At 39.7% G+C, this 19,527-nt stretch overlaps 1 protein-coding gene across 1 annotated transcript; it reads left to right on the forward strand.

Moving 5' to 3' along the window:
- The first annotated feature begins 1,749 nt into the window (after positions 1-1,749).
- On the forward strand, positions 1,750-18,666 carry wipf2a (WAS/WASL interacting protein family, member 2a). Its single transcript, XM_088075016.1, is given in 8 exon segments — positions 1,750-1,775; positions 1,777-1,825; positions 3,506-3,638; positions 4,907-5,032; positions 6,481-7,164; positions 10,352-10,594; positions 13,426-13,527; positions 14,890-18,666. Coding segments are annotated over 8 exon segments (1,392 nt in total). The 5' UTR covers positions 1,750-1,764; the 3' UTR covers positions 14,934-18,666.
- Positions 18,667-19,527: the final 861 nt, after the last annotated feature.

Raw genomic sequence — 19,527 nt, forward strand, 5'->3', positions numbered from 1 at the left:
TTTTTCCATTGAATTTTTAATAATCAGATACACATGATAAGCTTTTTTTGACATATTCAGTGTTTTCATTGCCTTGGTGCATGGCCATTGTCCTGTTAGCTCTTTGGTTGTTTTAAGTGCGTGCTTTTCTAAAGCAGGACGAGGTTGGTAGCTTGTTTTCGGGTCTTCACTGGTCTTTTCTTATACCCTTTAACATATAGAAAGCCTAATGACCCCCCCATGAAGCTTTGGTGAACCCTAATGGGGGTCTGAACCCCCAGGTTGGGAACCTCACCTGCACAAACTCCAGCATGCAGCGACCACGCCAGAGTCAGCAGGATTCATCTGCTGGGGTTCAAGAGTTTCTGCACCACATTTCACAGCGATTCAACCAGCAGTTTTTAAGATAGTTTCCATCGCCGAGTCCGGCTGCCAGTGCAGCTACAAACAGTTTAAAGTACCTCTTGTTTCTCTTAACGCTCATCTTCTCTCCTCACTTCACCGGTGTTTCCCGGGAGCTGCTTCAGCAACTGCTTCCCTCTCCCAAGAATCTCCTTTCTTAAGAGCGCAAACGTTTGTTTCCAGTGTGAAGCAGCAGAATGAAGCGTGTTGGCATCCGTCCTCGTCGTCTTGTTTTCTCTTTAACGCAGATACAACTGCAGCTAATCCCGATGATCTCATGGGTTTTTTCCTAGTTCAGGGTTCGCCCTGCAGACAGGTGGAGTGAGTTTATTCACCTCGAGCTTCATGAAACCAGGATGATTTTGTGAAAATGAGTAATGATCGTGTTACTGATTTATTTGAGGATTGTCGTTTTCTTTTTTGCTTCACAGCTGAAAAACTATTGTGATATCTACAGTTTTCTGTCAGATGTTTTACTCTCTTCTGAGTCATGTTTCATACTCGTCCTGCCACAAATCATGTAAATGATCCCGGGCGCTGTTACAGCCACCATAACAACGTGTGTTTCTTGCATCAGAAAGCACTTTAACCCTTTCAGCTCTGCAATAGAGAAGATCCACCAGTGTCTACATTAGAATTTTTGCTTTTTGAGATGTCATTTTTTTAAGTATCTTCAAATGCCTCAAGTGTCTTTCTTACAAACTTCAAATGTCCCTAAAATCTGTGCAACCAAAACTAAAAGGTTCTGTAAGTCAGTAAACAACAATAACCGATAAAAGTATTGATATTGCGCTTTTTAAAGAAAATAATACAAAATAGAACTTTTTTTTGGCTGCGTTTCTTTTTTTAATTTAGTTTTTGTTATTTCCAATAGAGCCATTTTTGGAAAAAGTTTTTATAAGTTTTAATAGAATGTTTTTTTATTTATGTATTAGTTTCAATACAATGGCCGATTTCCTTTTCTTTTGTGAAATTTTATTTTAGTTTTTATTAGTTTCAATAGTATTTTTTTTTTTTAATTTATTAGGTTCAATACATGGCTGATTTCCTTTTCTTTTTAAAATTTTATTTCAGGTTTTTTCTGGGTTTTTTTTAAAAGTTTTTGTTAATTTCAGTAGAACAGTTTTTTTAAAAAAAATGTATTAGTTTTGATAGAATGGCCGTTTTTCTTTTCTTTTTTTAAAATTTTGTTTTATTTATTCGTTTTGATAGAACAGTTTGTTTGTTTCCTTTTTGTTTTATTTATTAGTTTCAACAGAGCATCCTTTTTTCACTTTAAACGTGTGTGTTGTTTTTCAGGAGACAGCGCGTGTCGTTCCACCTGAGACGGTGAAGTCGCCGGTCTTTAACCCCCACACAGAGAGGTGCCAACAGAGGGACAGGATGCCTATTCCTCCCCTCCCCTCCTCCCGGGACCCCGCCTCCCCCACCTTCAGTCAGGTCAGTGAGCGGGCGAACGCTCGCAGCACATCACAGAGATTCAACACCAGCCAGCCACAAAAACACAGATTAATGTTATTATTCATCTACAACAAAATCCAGTTTAAAAACAATTTCCTGTAAAATACACCTTATCAGGTACGCCTGCATTAAATGCACGGCACTGACACCCCGCAGGTACAGGGATTGGGACTCTACAGCCGCCTCAGAGGACTATAATGTGATGATCAAAGGATCACTGATGTTTACATTTTTTTTATTTCTCATGGTGTGACCACTTCCTACTTTTAAAATATAATGACCCATAATTTAAAAAAGTAACTGAGCTGTTTTAAAGTAATTCAGTGCTTTATTATGCTACCTTTGAATGTGTACAAATTTAGTCAGACACATTTATGAAAGAACCTTTAAAATAACACAAAAAACTGCTTCAAAAGCCCTTTTTACCGTACATTATACATCATAATTCAATTATTGTAACACAGTAGAAAAAACGCTGGTGAATGTCATCTTATTGCAGATAGGCGGATGAACATGTGAATATTGTGGCGCCCTGTGTACAAATAGCTGTGTCCTCGCCGCAGTGGCCACAGGTTCGATTCCACCCTCAGCCCTCAGCTGCATGTCACCTCCTCTCTCTCCCCATTTCACGCCATCTGTCCTCTCAAATAAAGAAAAATGCATTTATATGTAGCCTCCTCAGCCACGGTAGAATCACAAAAATCGAGGACAAATTACCAGAAAATCAAGGGAAAATGAAGAAATAAGCACAATCTCATCAGGTCTACGGTGTCAGTCTACAGTGGAGGACAGAGCAAAACAGCGTCACAGACGTAACGCCATCGACACGCTGCTGCTGGATTTAAAGCATAACAAACGCTCAGCCTGGTCTTTCAAAATTGTTGAATAATGTCGAGAATTAGATTTTAAATTTCTGATTTTCTGCATCAAGACAAAATCTTTCAAGAGAGAATCATGATGCATCTGAGACTCAATTTTCTCCGATTCCTCCTAACTGGTACACAGGATTTAGTTCAAGTTCTCAACAAAAGTCTGACCTGCACTTATAATACTTAAATTTTAAGGGACATTACAGTACAGTCAATGCTCTGTGTGTCTTTTCCTCATATGTCCTCATTTTAATAAATCAGCGTCTGTAGAGAATTACAGGTGAGCAGCTTACTGTTCTTTGGCCCAGTCTTAAAGAAGTAAACTTGATCATAATACTGACAGTAAATTAGTTTTGGTTCGGTGTATCTAAGGAGTATTAACACACTGTAGAAGCACTTCAGCTGGGTTATAAGCAGACAATGTGTTTGTTTGTTTAGCCAGGAGGAAAAGTTAAATATTTCCTCTGAGACATCTGTAGTGCAGTTACTTATTCTTGGAAAATGAAGGGAAAAAATAAATCTGAAGTCTGGACTTATTATTTATTGTCCTGGTTGTGTTTTTACTTAGCATGAACATCAGAGAAGTTTAATTATAGCAAAATCAACAGTTTCAGCGACTGCAGCATAAAAATGTCAAACCTGGCAGGATGACAAGGCAACAAACTCGTGTCGTGTTTGTTTGCAAACTGTGACACAGTTTTAAAGTACGCCGAGTGAACCCAAACAAACCAAACCAAACGGCTCAGAGCCGAGGAAGCGGAGGTGTGATCGTAACTTTTGAACTTCCTCTGCAGGCGAACACGACTCCCCCAAAACTGAGCGTGTCCGAGACTAAAGGCAGAGGAGCGCTGCTGTCGGACATCTGCAAAGGCACCAAACTAAAGAAGGTCGGCGTGATCAACGACCGGAGCGGCCCAGTTCTAGAGAGTGAGTCAATTTCCTCACACACACACACACTCACACTCACACATACACACACACGCACACACACTCTCACACACTCTCACACACTCTCACACACTCTCACACACACTCACACACACACACACACTCACACTCACACACACTCACACACACTCACTCACACACACTCACACTCACACTCACACACTCACACTCACACTCACACACTCACACACACTCACACACACACACACACACACACACACACGAACCAAAGTGGAACAGAAAGTTTATTTTATAAAATCTACGCAGACAAATGTGACGACAGTCAGTAATTAGTAGCTGCTGCTTAATGTGTTAATGAAATATGCAAAGAAAGAATATTCGGGACGTCTGGTGTCTCAGTGGATAAAGTGGGCGCCCCATGTATAGAGGCTGTGTCCTCGCTGCAGCAGCCGCGGGTTTGATTCTGGTCTCGGCCTTTTGCTGCGTGTTATTCCCTCCCTCTCTTCCTCTTTCACACTTGGGCTGTCCGATCAATTAAAGGCAAAAACGCCCCAAAAATATCTTTAAAAAAGAAAATTCAGTAAATTCAGTTGGCTGCTGCTTCTCATGTCTATACGTTTCTGGCTTGATAAGGATTTTAATCAGGGCTGTCAGCGTTTACATGTTTATCGTGATGTGGTAAAGGTCCGTACGTAAAATGTTTTTTTAAAAATGTCATTAAATGCTGCCGATCCTGGCCGACATTCCCGTCTTTAAGAGGCTGCATCAGGTTGACATTTGATTCCCAATCAGGACACTGAGCTGTTAATCCTTTGAAACCTGGATGGACATCAGTGTCTCTTGCATTCAGACGCCTTTCTCAAGTATTTAAACCTTTGAAATCTGGGCAGAAAGGTTAAATTATCCTGAAAACATTGGAAAAGAAATTAGCAGATTGCAAGAAATTGCAAGATGAGATGGTGAGAGAGAGAGAGAGAGAAAACTAGGAAGTTATTTTTTAAAATGTCCAGAAAATATATGTATGATTATTTAAATTATATATTCAAACATTGTATAGAATATTATATATATATATCATCAGAAAGCCCTAATTTAAAATGTAGTTGTTGACAGTTAAAGGTGTAAAATTGGGGAAATATCGTAGCTCCTCTCTGCACAGTTGTGCCACTCCATCTACCACGAAACTGAATGACTCCTCTTATCTCCAAATATTTGAATATTAAAATGTATCTCTAGTTCTGCTTTCATATTTGTTTACACTGACGTGACTCTGATCTTTTCACCAGAATCAGGTGGCGGAGGCGGCGGCGGTGGAGGAGGTGGAGGAGGTGGTGGAGGTTTTGGAGGCGGAGGACCGATGGGAATGGGAGGCCTTTTCCAAGGAGGTGTGCCGAAATTACGCCCAGTTGGAGGTAAAAAAAAATGCTTCTGCTGTGATTGTTTACATTTAGAAGTGTTTGCATGTTTCTGTAAAGTCTGCAGGATCTTTGTCAAAGTGTCGTCATCGTTTGTGTACATAAATAAGTCAAAGTCCACCTCTGAAGGCAGTGAGATAATATATCTTATAAAATCATTGATGATCTGTCGGCACTTTAATCAGCCTGTCGGCACAAACACCAGATAAACTGATAAAAGAGAAGAAAGCGCTCTCTTCGTCTCTCAGTCTGTAAACATTTCACACCGAATGTTTTAAAGGCCACAAGCCATGAAAGTCCACAAAGTATGAATCAGCAGAGAAAATCTGGACGTGGACGCGGTTATTTTCAGCTTAATGGACCGCTCTGACGCTTACAGATGGATCAGACGTATTTGTGGTCGGAGCCGACGCAGCGAGGAACGAGGGATATGAATTATGAATGAACCGGAGCTTATTTTAGAGATATCAAATATTTACAGTTAGACAGAGCGACTGTGACCTCTGACCCCCTTAATACAGCCAAGAGAAGCTTTATGTCGAGAAAAAACACAAAAATACAAACATAGAAATCTGATTATGTGATTTAAAAATGTTTTACTGGTCAATGATTGCAGTTAGATAATTACAAGATGTATAAATGTGTTTAAATCAGAGATTTTGAATGCTTTTTATGGAGGTAGTTATCATTTTAATAACTTAAATAATAATTATGTATTAGATCTTAATCAGCTAATCAACTATTTAATGGCAACATAGAGTTTTTATGTGATTCTTGCACTAATGTGCAGAAGTACTTTGATTTGTCAGATAATTTAATTTGTTGCATTAAATTAATTTGTTTCCCAAACAAAAACCTGTTTGGTTATTTCTCCATTTATATATTTTTTAAAAGGTATTACATCACAATATGAACTGATTTTGTAATCTAAAATTGCTTAAACGTCAATTGTTTTAGTTCTCATAAAACTTAAGCACTCAATTAATCAGTAAATCAATGTGTAGAAAATTATTGAGCAATTATTTTAATATTTGATTAATTATTTAATTCTTTTTTTTTTTTTAAACCACCTTAAAAATAAATAAAATATCCCTCCAGCTCCAGCTCTCAAAGACAAACTGAGTAACCACTGCAGCTGCATTTAGCCTTCACTGTTTTATGTTGGGTGCATGGTGGTGGCATTTTTATTTTTTGTGAGCTGATATTTAAGGTATAGTTTCGTGTTTTGTTGCTAGGAGACGCTCTGAATTCAGGTGAAAATTAATCATATTTTAAGTCCTTTTTTGACGCTGATATTTCGAGATTAGCAGGAATTTAGCACAACATGGAAATGAAAACAGCGTCCTGTTTATTTAAATATGAAAGTGCAATAAGAATATTCAGTCCATAAAATCAATGAATTATCCTAATCCTAATTGTCCTGAACGCCGTTCCTTTGTCCTCAGATGGTTCAGCGGGCGGTTCAGTTGGCAGATCTGCACTGAGGCCCCCCGGGGCCCGGCCCGCGGCCCCTCGCCCCCCCACCGGCCGCTCCTCCTCTCCCTCCCCGGCCAACAAGCCGTCTCCACCAGAGCACCAGCGCACCCACCGCCCGTCGCTCCCAGACATCTCCCGCCCCTCCAGCGGCAGCAGCAGCTCCTCCACAGGCGGCGGCATGAAGCACAGCACCTCCGCCCCGCCGCCTCCTCCCCCCTTCAACAGAGGAGGCCGCGGCAACGCTCCGCCTGCGCCCAATCAGAAATCAAGTGCTCCATCTTCCTCATCCTCCTCTCACAGCAGGGAGAAGCCCCTCCCACCGACGCCCAACAGAGGCCCCACCCCTCCCAGCTCCGCCAAGCAGCCTCCATCTTCCAGCAGACCGCCAACAGGAGGCTCCTCCGCTCCTCCGCCTCCCCCGCCGTACAGGCCGCACACATCAGGCGGCGTCTCCAACGGGCCGTCCCACGTAGACGGCGGCGGGGCTCCGGAGCTGCCACAGAGGCACAACTCCCTGCACAAAAAACACACATCAGGAGGCGGCAGCCAAGGACGCAGCCACGCTCCTCCACCTCCTCCCTCATCGTCTCCATCCTCCCAGCAGGGCGGCAGACCACCGCCGCCCGCCAGAGAGCCGCCGGGACGCAGATCAGGTAGCACCAGCCGCACTGTAAACACACAAAACCGTCAGTATTCACGTCTACTACAGGTCAGAGGTCAAAGCTTGTGAAAATAAACTCACCTGACATTCTGTCTGCAGATTATAAAGTGATAACGTTAATATTTAACACGTTAATATTTAACATATTTAACATATTTAAAAAACAGAGTTCTTGCAGCCATAAAAAACCTGGAAAGGTCATGGAATTTGCAAATATATAAAAATAAAAAAAAATAAAAAATTTAAAATTTTGAATAATAAAAAAAGGCTAAAGCAGTGGATCAGATTGAGCTGAATGACTATTTTTAATATTTATTTATTCTCCCTCGCCTTTTTTAGCCAGTCATCTCTTGTGTTGACTCTTTGGAAAAAAAAAGTTATTCCACACTGATCGAGTAATCAATCATTTGACCGATGGCCTCAGCACTGACCTTGTTTGACCTCACACACGTTAAAGATGTGAGTGTGTTCAGTGTTCAAACCGTCACTGTGATGCACAAAAACGTCTCGGCTGGAGGAATGCTCGTCCGGAGCACAAGAGCAAGTTTTGACTCGTTATCTCTGAACCGCTGTTGTGCAACGCAGCCGTAAAGCAGCAAACATTTCCTCCACACGATCACTCCGACTGCAGGTCAGCTCCGAAAGTGGAGCGGAGGGCAGAGACGCCATTTGTTCGGCTCTACTGAACGTAAAAACACCGCCTTGCATAGATGCTTAAAATACTGTAGATTAACCCTTTGAGACCTGGGTCGACGTCAGTTTTCCTGTGCTGCGTTCAGACGCCTCTCACGAGCATTTAAACCCTTGAAACCTGAGAAAAATTGGATAGACTTCTTTTGAAAGTGTGGCTGAAAAGGCAAAGAGCAACCTGGAAAAAGAAATTGCAAGAAAAAAAAAGGTGACAGAACATGACCTGAAAATTAGGAAAAATGTGAAGAATTTTTTTAAAAAAATAATAAAAAATAAATGAATTTAAAAATTGGAAAATGTCCAGAAAATGTATGTTTATATATGTTAAATTTAAATAAACATTTTTAGCATTTTTTCAGGCTATTTTCTTTGTTTTTTCTTTTTTTGAAATTGCCTATTTTTAGGTTATTTTCTCGTAACTTTTTACCAATTTCTTGCAAATTTCTTGTAAAGTTGTTCGTTTCCATTTTCCCACGTTTTTGAACGAAATCACGCGAATTTTGCTCATGTTTCAAAGGGTTAATATTTCCTATTATATCCACAGCTGCTTCTGAGATTTTAGACTTTTTTCCACATTGGATCAACAGTCAGGGAAATTAGTTTTTTTTTCAGGACGCGGTGTGAATTTCTTTTTCCCTTAAATAGGTAGATATTATTTGAATAATTACATGTATTAGATATCTTCTTCTTTAAGTGTCTAAACTCAGAGGAAGCTACGTGTGTGTGTTTCTGCGGAAATAAAAACTTGAGGATTTAAGAGACAGATTTAATCATTTTATACCAAACCCAAAACCCAAATTAACAGATGATAATGAGATTTTCTTTCCTACAAGGGGCAGATTTACGACTCAGTGGAAAACGTATATTCATAATTTGACTCCAGACCGAACACACACTAAACAGGAAGGCACTTGTTAGCCGCAGGTCTGTGTTGTGATTGGACGGCGGGGCGCTTCGCCACGAGGCCTCCTGGTTTCTCTGCATTCCTGAAGCCGTGTGGAATATTCCAGCATTCCTCTTTACTTTCACGCTCTGATTTCACCCAGACTTAAACATTAAGACCTCCTCTGTTTTCTGTCATCGCTCCTGTTCGTCTGCTGCTCGCTGTGCTGTTTGTTTTTAATATTCTGATATTTAAACGTAGATATAAGAGCCACATGATGTGTTGCTGGTGCCGTACAGCGGCTGAATGTCACGAGCTACAGTTTAAAACTGGTTTCCTTACAGCAGACAGCGGTTCATAGAAAATATAACTGTTTTTCTGATGTTTATAATGTGACGATTTTCCTCTGAGATCTGCTGTTTGATGATACTAAACGACAAAACACACTGACACTTTTACAAGGTTCATTTATTTATTTATTTATTCAGTTTATTTGATCAGAACATTGCAAATAAACAGAGTACAACTTCAGCTTGTTATAAACAAGCCAATGCAACTGTTTTTCTACATATAGAGATAATAGCTGTTTCTAGTTTCCAGCTCTTAGTAATAATAATAATAAAACACTATTTATAACGCACTTTTCATGTATTCAGAGACACTACAATTGTTAAAAAGCAACATAAACATAATAACATGACACAGATAAAGTACACAGCAGCATAACAAACAAAAACAAACTGCACAATCACATTAAAAGCCTGTTTAAAAAGGTGAGTCTTTGTAAGGACTCTCCTCGTCTCTATTTAGTCTTAGTAAAATAAAATAAAATAAAAATGTACCAAGGTTACATACAGTAACATGCGTACAATAACAATTACAGTAAAAAGAAGAGAAAAGGTAAATATTTATATCAAGATTACATAGAATTACAACACAAAAAAGACAAATATCAAGGTGACATGCACTCAAAACGCTTAATTATAAGAATTTATGAAATAGTTAAAAATGCTCACATCTCTGATTTTGCTTCAGCCAACCTTTAACACTTTTGTTAAAAATTGTAATCTAAGCTGACTCTCCGAAGGAGGTCTCTCAGTGTGCCCCTTTATTTGTTATTCTATGAGGCAAGGTTGCACAAAGAAATGTAAGTTGCAGCCCTGCCACACGACGCTCACGTTTAGGGTATGCTTCCAGTATGGAGGTGAAACGTGTGCAAAATGTGTTTTTAAGACCTTTATGCCCTCAAAAATGCGATTCATATGCATAAATAAGAAGAATAATCACATTTAATTTGTTGTCCACCTGCTGTGGAGGAGTTGGCTGTGCTGTCTGCGCTGTTCAGCTGCTGCTCAGCTGCTGTTCAGCTGCTGCTCAGCTGCTGCTCAGCTGCAGCTCAGCTGCAGCTCAGCTGCAGCTCAGCTGCTGCTCAGCTGCTGTTCAGCTGCTGCTCAGCTGCTGCTCAGCTGCTGCTCAGCTGCAAAACACTTAAAGAAACTGAGGAGTTGGACCTACAAAGTAACATCCTACATGTCATCTTCATCACTGTGTGTGTGTGTGTGTGTGTGTGTGTGTGTGTGTGTGTATTTGTGTGTTGTCCACACAGCTCCCCAGGTGCCCCCCTCTGGGTCTCGTAACGGCGGTCGGGATGCCCCTCCTCCCCCGCCCCCGTACCGTGTCCACAGCTCGGCGGTCTCAGAGCCTCACAGCCGAGTGTGCAAACCACCTCCACCTCCCTCCTCTTCCTCCGTCTCATCATCCTCCTCCCGAACCCCGGCTGGCCCCCCTCCACCGCCCCCGCCCATCCGGAACGGCCACTCCTCCATCTCCTCCTCCAAGTCCATCATAGGTGAGTCAGCATCATCACACTCCTCCTCCTCCTCCTCCTCCTCCTCTCTTTCATGATTTCACCATCGACCGCTGCAGGAGGAACTGTGTTTTTCTCGTCTTTGACTTTAAAAAATTTGATGTTTAGAATAAAGCAGGACCTCCACTCAGGATTTACTTCTGTAGGACGTTCAAAAAAAAATTACAGGAATACACGTCCTGATCTCAAGTTTAACTTAATTTATACAATAATTTTGTAGAGCGCTTCTTTTTTTTGTAATTTTCTTTTTAGTGGTTTATATGAACATACAAAAACAAAATATACAACCAAATGAACATGAGGATCTTTCAGTCATGTAAAAAGGGAAAATAAATAAACAGATAAATGAACAAAGAACTGAAATAAGTTTTTGTTAAATGACCGTCGTCAATAACAGCCCAGCTGCTGTTGGCTGTATTAAAAGTCGTTTCCTGTAAATATCACAGTATAAAACATAATAATTGTGTGTAAAATGTTTTCTATTTAAGAAGTAGAAACGTAGAAATAAAGCGACTCTTGAGAGTGTTGTGAGTCTGACGCGGAGCACTCAGCTGATAGGTGTGTGTTTGTTTACATGACGTCACTTTTTTAACGGTTCCACTGTAAAAAGACAGACGCGTTGTCACTTTCCAAGCAGAGTTAGACCTGCAGTCATGATTTTTTTAACTTCAAAAAGCTCAGACGGAGCCACAGAGGACATGATGCAGCTGTTTTCACGCTGCGTCATCGTCTTCATATGAATTTAATGTGTAAAATCAGTGTAGTGACTCTTCAAAGTCCCAAAATATCCTGGATGCTTTCATGCAGCCAGACTTCTTTCCACCATTCAACACTTTGCACGTGCCGCGGCTGAAAAAATCTGGCAGAACGAGATTTCAGATGTGAGGAGACGAAGGGAAAATAAAACAACCTTCAAATTAAGGGTTTGGACTGGCTGCTGTTTTCTGCATAAAGAGAGATGCTTTAACTCTGACAAACCACTTTTTTTTTTTTAAATCTTCCAGTGAGCTGTAATCATTTGTTCTCGTATCTTTGTAGCGTTATTCTGTTTTTTTCACCCTCAGATGTGTGTTTAATCCTCAGTCACAGGAGCTGTTAACGTGGGTTTTGTTTCTGATCTTGATGCTGAGGTGAAGGTGGCGTTTGAACATCGATAGTCAAATATTCCTCTGCGGCGATGCAAAAGAGCCCTGTTAGGTGTTTCCTGTTTCACAAATCAGGAAGAGGACACTTCCTAGATTACTGTCTGAGGTCACGTTGTACAAGCAGAAAACACACATGCATGTGTGAGCAGTGTGTGAGCATTGCAAACCCGTTTTTTTTGTTGTTGTGTGAACAAGTTAGAGCAGCCGCTGTGCTGCTCAGCTGCTGCTCAGCTGCAGAACATCTAGAGAAACTGAGGTTCATCAATTTTTAAAGCAAAATTCTTATTTTTTATTTTTTTCCCACGTGTAGCGCACAGTTGTCTGCAGAAATAGACGGTGAAAATGGTGTTTTGATAATTACATTAACTCTATTAGAAGTCAGCCGATATTGGCTTTTCAGGGCCAATACTGATACCAAATATTGGGAGTTAATGAGACTGATAACCGATCGGAACCGATATGCATTTACAATAAAATAAAAGATTATTTTATTGTCATTTGGACTCTATACCAGACAGGCACACAGATAGGGCCGGGCGATAAAACGACAACGATATCAATCGCGATATGAAATTTCCTTGATTGAAATATTTGGATAGACCGCATTACAGCCACGTCCGCTCCGAATGTCCACTCCGCTCTAACCGCTGAACACCGGTGTAAGCGGCCGCCGTTTCCCCCTCCCTCCTTCTCCGTGTGTGTGACGGGGACATGATGAGAGGACACGATGAGAGGACACGATGAGAGGACACGCTGGACGCAGTTTGAGTTCAGGTGTCGTGAGTCTCGGTTCTGCTGAAAGAATAAACTGATATCTGATGTTTGGTGTAAATGTGCAGAGATCACAGCAGAGCCGTGACTTAGGGACGGTTCTGTAGCTGCTGCTTGCTGACAGTTTGGGGAACGTTCCTCTGTAGTTGCACTATAACTCAAACACAATATTATTTTCAGCATTATTTTTGGACAATTCAAGTTGACATAAGAGGATAAAAAAAACAAAATCCAAAAATGAAATTGATTTTGTTCTTGAAAATGACTTTCTTTTTTTAAAAAAAAGTGATTTTTCCAGCTTTTGTCTGAAATGTTGTGCGTTTTTTTAATGAAAATGCACAAATTAAATTCATCTGTACTAATATCTGTAAGGTGGTTACATTTAAGAATCACCTGCAAAAATATAAAGTGCAGTCCTTAGAGGACAGCCTGCAGATCCTTTTGCTGTTAAGTCAATATAAGGTGGTTTGAAATATCTCTCTGTCAATATTTAGAATTAGGAATATTACAAACTCCAACACAAAACTTTGTTTAAATGCCTTTAGCTAATGTTTAGTCAAAACTGAGACTTTCAACATCACATACAGCAAGTTCCCTGCAGCGTTTGCAGCCTGACAGTCTCTTTGTTTCCTCCGCTGTGCATAAACATGAGCAATGTCCACTTCCAGCTTCATCAACGATCAAACACTCAGCTGACGGCAAACAACCTCAACGCCACAGCGGTCAAAAACCTACGGCCTTTCCTGCCTGTATACCTGAGCCCTCAGGCTGGTATCACAGTGACACCTGCTGTTCAAACCCTGAATAGCACGCATCAACCTCGTGGTTATTTTAGCACATATTTGGCTCCCACACACACATTTTTAAAAAGCTGGGTTTTTTTCTTCTTTCCTGCAGATGATTTTGAATCAAAGTTCAACTTCCATCCTATTGAAGATCTTCCACCTCCAGAGGAGTACAGGCATTTCAACAAGGTCTACCCCAGCAAAAACAACAAGGGTATGAGTCCACACACACACACACACACACACACACACAGGTATTTATAAAGGAAGAATATGAGACCCTCACGCAGACGTCAGATCAGGTGTACACAGTTTTAGCTGAGGTCGCTGCAGGTGATATAAGGGCAATATTTGATATAAATCTAACATTTTTCTTGGGATTGCTTCACAGATTTACGTGTTGTGTTGTTGTTTTTTCAGGCTACACAGCGTCCTGTAAATCAGGCTCGTTTAGTATACAGTTTTTTAATTTATTCAATTGAATTATTATAGTCATCTCCCTGTTTGTGATCGTTTAATTTTTTTGTTGTGAAGCACTTTTTTAAAGTCTGCTTGGGTGCAGTGAATGAATCGTTGATTAATCCTTCTGACGTTTAACAGTCTTAATGTTTGAGATTTTACCATGATGATGACGATTTGCAAAAAATGTGATGGATCCAGTGTACAGATGCTACAGGTCAACCGATACTGGTTTTTCAGGACCGATACCAGAAGAGACTGGATTTAGTCCAATTCCAGTCAGACTGACGTGTAGAAGGTAGATTTTCTAGTAATTTTTTAAAGTTTGAAAACCTAAATTACTTTTGTCCTTGTCCCTGCTACATCTTTGGAGTTGAAGGATGAGTTGATTAAAATCAGCAGTTACTATGAAAAGTCCATCCAGTCTTTTGGGCATGTTGCTGCTGATGGCATTGTTCAATTCCTGCAATGCATTTTTTGAATTTTCATGAGTCTTGTGTCCTGTTGGCTCTTAACAAGGCCCGTCCAGCGCAACAGCTTGATCCGGGATGTTAGGGGTTAACCATGTCTCTGTGAAGATGTGTGTAGAGCAGTGTCTAATATTCCCGTTGTTGAATGAGCCAAAATCACATCTAATCCACTTTATTCTCCCGCGACCGGACATTAGCAGAAGAAGGCTTGGCAGAGGAACAGCTCTCGGTTCAAGTCGGGTCAGCCTCGCCCTGATGCCGGCTCTCCTCCCTTTCTTCATCCAGCACTTTCGGTTTTGTTTTTCTCCTCTGGTCTGACTGGCCGCTCGGCACATGCCACCAGTGGGGATCCTGTCGCGGTCTGCTGCGTTCAGTCCTTTTCCTGAGATTGATAAGTGCTTCTCTTCTGCAAAAAAGTCGTGCTTCAGCAGAAGGGGCGATGGAGTCGAAATTTTTTTTAAAAATTTGCAGAAAAGATTTGAGGAGCTACTGGCTGCTGCATGCTGTCATTTATTTCAGAAGTCCAGTTTTAGTCGGATTAACTCAATAATTCAACTTTTTTTAAATTTTATAAACATGCTGAGTGTGTTTCTAAAGTGTGAAAACTGACCTGTACTGACCTGACCGTCTCCTGCGTCTCTCCTCAGCCATGATGAGAGGAGCTCCTCCAGCGCCGCCGGTGGGGAGGTGAACGGACCTCAGCTCAGGACTTGAACTCTCAGTCAGCCGACTGGACGGACGCTCGGCGAGGGAGAGAGAGAGAGAGAGAGAGAGAGAGAGAGTGGTGAAGAAGCACTCAGTTCACACATCACACTACAACACACACTAACACTAAAACCACCAGCTGGAAGTAAAAAACACTTCGACACCACGCAGGTTTGACACGACTCGCCGCTCACCTTCTTCTGTCTTTGCACGAGAGAACAAAAAAAAAACCACTCGGGGGGTCGGCGACTTTCTGACTGCGACTCGTCTGCTGACCGGACGTAGAGGCTTCTGTTCGACACAAAACATATCAGGACCAAACTCCGAACACTTCCAAACCGTGCATTCCATCTTTTTTTTTATGCATAATCATGACGATATCGGTGATTTTCATAATTCTGATTTTATGATTTTGGTGTAATTTGCGGGAGGGAAACAAATTCAGCGAATGGAAACTCTTTTGAATTTTCAGCTGGTGAATTCCCACAAAACTGATGATGCCATGAATGTGGGGGCTTAATGACAGTTATTATTATTATTATTATTATTATAATTTTTGTGGTTATGTTTTGTCTTAAATAGCCATTCCAGCTGTGCCAGGTGAGGGTGCGTCTGAATCTGTGTCAGTGTGCCAAAAGCGGGTGGAGTCGCATGAACTGCACAGGACAGCTTCCACACACGTTCTTCATATAATTTGACACGTTTTAAACGCTTTACTGGAAGAGCTCGCCAAGTTATGGCAGAAGCTTTGTCTGGTCGATTATTTTTTACATTTGGAGAGGGACTATTTCTTTCTTCTTTTCCTGTACTTGTGGGGTGTTTTATATTTCCATCTTCAGGCGATGTTGCACGGCAGCTTTCCTGCTAAACCGAGACACTGTGCATGATCGCACTCACGATAACGGAGGACCCGAGGATTCATGTCGATAAAAATCATAAAAAAGGTCCCCGATACCGTTCGCTTTCTGTTGGCCGATGCAAACGTTAGCGTTGCCCTGATTCTCTCGTCACACAGCCTTTGAGATTTTTCATCGGATTTTGGATCATCGCAAAAAATAAGCTCTGTGGTCAAAGTTTGATACTTCCACATTTGTTCAAAAAGATCATCTTCATGAAATGAAGACCACTTTGCTGATGTTTAACGCCTAAATGCAATCGAAGTAAAACACGTAATTTAAGCTCTTTGAAACCGGAGCAATTTTTAACTTTTTTTATTTTATTTTTTTTTTTTTTTTTTTTTTTAGATATGGAAAGATGGCAATGAACAACCAATGAAGAAAATTACCCAAAATTAACAAGAAATTAATAAAAAATAAACAATAAAATTTCTTAAAAATCTGTCAAATTAAAAATAAAAAGAATGTTTAAAAATAAGTAAAGAAATGATGAGGTAAAAGGGCCTAAAAATGAAAGTAAGAAAATATTTCTGTAACATTGGATATGCAATTATGATGATTATGAATATAGTTTGGAAAAGAGGCAACTTGGTAAGAAATGTTCCCAAAATTCGTATGAAATCATAGATTCAAAAAAATATTTTTAAAAAGCAAGGAGAGAGCTTAATTATCATAACAACACATTTAAAATAATGTAATGCCTTTTTTTCTTTAGTTTTTTTCTTACTTTTTGTTTTTTTGTTCTACTATTTTTCATGATATTTTGTTGCATTTCTAAATATAATATTTTTCCGATAATGTTTCTAACTTTTTAGAAAGCATTTTTCCAGGTTATTTACTTGTTTTGTTGATTGAAATAATTATCAGGTAATTTTCTTATATTTTCTTTTTCTTTTTACAATTTTCTTGCTTCTGTTTGGGTCATTTTTCTACGGTTGCACATTGCTTTCTTCCCAAATTTTTGAAAAAAAAGCCAATTTGCTCTGGTTTCTGGTTAACCACAGACCTTATTTCAGGCTTTTAACCAAAAACACTCAAAAAAACGTTTACTTTGAGACGAGGGAACAGGCGATGCCGAAACGCTAACGAGGGTTTTTGGACTCCTTATTCTCCGTTGTTCCCTGATGTGTCCGTAGTTCACGGTCGACATCGATCTCCAGCAAACACTACATTGTCATTTGTCTTCTGGACGGAGTTAGTGTGATTTAGCTGCAGGTTTTGGCGGCGTTTATAAGGGATCATTTATCAGCGTTCTGTCCAGGGAAGTCGCTCTGAAAGCTCGACTCTGCTCTGAATCATCACCAACGTTTTGCTGCTGGTGGCCGTTTGTTTTTTTCCCGAGGAGGACGAGATTTCGTTTAATTGCTATGCAAGGAGCAGTTTGTACAGATTGTAGTTTGGTAGCAGCTAACCAAAAAAAAAAAACAAAAAAAAGGAACACTAAGTGCCAGAGAACTGTTGAAGCAGACGGACGTTCTTTACTTTTCTTTAACCCTTTAAGACCTGAGCGAAATTGGCCTGATTACTTTTAAGAACGTGAAAGACGGCAATGAGCAACTTTGCAAGAAATGCCCCCCCCCCCAAAAAAATAGCAATAAATACAAAAAATTCCTGAAAATGAAGAAAAAAGAAAATTAAAAAACAAAAACCAACCACACAAAACAATACAAAAATCTATTTCTTTAAAATAATTTTAAATATATAATTCTGATAACACATATGCCGTTATTTCCACAACATGACTTTAGATATATACTTATAATAAATATATATTAAGTTATAGTATCATTTTTCGGTTGTGTGGGTTTTTTTTTAAACAGTTCTCTAAGATTTTTCTCTTGCTCATTTTCAGGACTTTTTTTTATTTCTGGCTATTTTTTAGGATGATTTCTTACTAAAATGTGCATTTTTTTTGTTTCCAAAAGAAATCAAACCGCTTCTCTCAGGTTTAAAAGTTTAAATGCTTGTTAAAGGCATCTGAATGCTGCACAGGAAAACTGACGTAGATCCCGGTTTCAAAGGGTTAAAACACTAACATGACGTCGTCTGCAGACTCTCAGTGACGCAGCGCCCCCTGCTGGTCTTTGCCTTACACAAATCTGTCTCATCGGTACCAGTGCTTTTTATTTTTTGATTTTTAAGGGGGGAAAGATGACGACAAGATGACGAATAAGAAACGAGTTTATTTGAAAAATGCAATAAATATTGTATATTTACATTAAGGAGTATGGTAATCATAGTTATTGATCTATTTTTATGTTGTAAAAAGCTTGTAATATAGGAAAGAGAGATGATTATAACGTTGTTCCAGTCGGTGAGCTTTGGTCGGATAGACTCTCTGTAGCACTTCTCTGGAGGTTTGGCCATAAGGGTGTGTGAGCTGAATGGGGGTGTGTGTGTGTGTGTGTGTGTGTGTGTGTGTGTGTGTGTGTGTGTGTGTGTGTGTGTGTGTGTGTGTGTGTGTGTGTGTGTGTGTGTGTGTGTGTGTGTGTGTGTGTGTGTGTGTGTGTGTGAGTGAGTGAGGTTTTGCCAACAACGAGCCAACGTTTTGGGGAGTGGGTTGTTTGTGTAAACGCGTTTGGCGGGTGCTGTGGTGAAGGTGGGTGGCAACAAACACAAAACAACAACGAAAAATGGAATGACGTCTCCTGTCCCAGATGTACGCTCACCTTGTCTCACAGGTGACCCCGACACGTCCCTCCTGTCCTCACCTCGTCCTCACCTCGTCCACTCTGAGAGCAAAAACCCTGTGGTCATTTCATGTTAATCAACCATGTTTTTATCATTTGGAATAATTTCAAATAAATATGGGGAAAAGGGTAACTGATGCACCGTGTTTTTGTTTTCTGAGTCTAAATGAGTCTTTGACATTTGCAGTGTTTGACAAAATCATTTAAATACTTAATCTAAAATAAAAGCAGCAATAGCATACTGTCTTAATACTCATGAAATCCTGCTTTGAAAACTTTAGGAAACATGAAACTGGGGCTCGACCTCGGTCCTCAGCAGGAGGTCTTCAGAGTTACTGACAAGAGCTTTAGGTTTAAATTCAAGTTTGTTTTTTTATTTTGAACATTAAAATATGTCTGAAAATACACATAAACGCAAGTCCAAAATATCATTAGCAAAGATAAATTGACCAATTTATAAAAAAAACCAAAACAAAACAGTTTAAAGGTAGTTGGTTTTTTCGAAACATTAAAATATGTCTCAAAATATAAACTAACATGAGTCGAACATTTTATTAAACAAGATGTACCGACCTATTTGACAAAAAACAAGCAAACTACAAATATTTTTTGTAAGTTTAAAGGTTGTTTTTTTTTTCAAACATAGAATATGTCTGAAAATACACATTAACGTATTAACGAGTCCAACATTTTATCCAACAATAGATGTATTGACCTATTTTTCAAAAAAGAAAACAAGCAAAAAAAAATTTATTTACATTGTAATTTTTTAAAAAACATTGAAATATATCTGAAAATATTATTATTATAAGCAAAATGAAGACAAAAATAAATACAAAAAAAACATGAATAAATAGTAATAAAATACTACCTTATTTCAGAAATCACTACCTTAACGTCAGAAATCACTGGTTTAATCTTTAGTAATGATTTACACAAGTTTATTTTATGTTTTGTTTATGTAAAAACTGATACGTAGCTGCAGTTGTTACAC

The sequence above is a fragment of the Plectropomus leopardus genome, chromosome 3 (assembly GCF_026936395.1).
Source record: "Plectropomus leopardus strain MGB_pleo_1.0 chromosome 3, ASM2693639v1, whole genome shotgun sequence".
Taxonomy (NCBI): Eukaryota; Metazoa; Chordata; class Actinopteri; order Perciformes; family Serranidae; genus Plectropomus; species Plectropomus leopardus.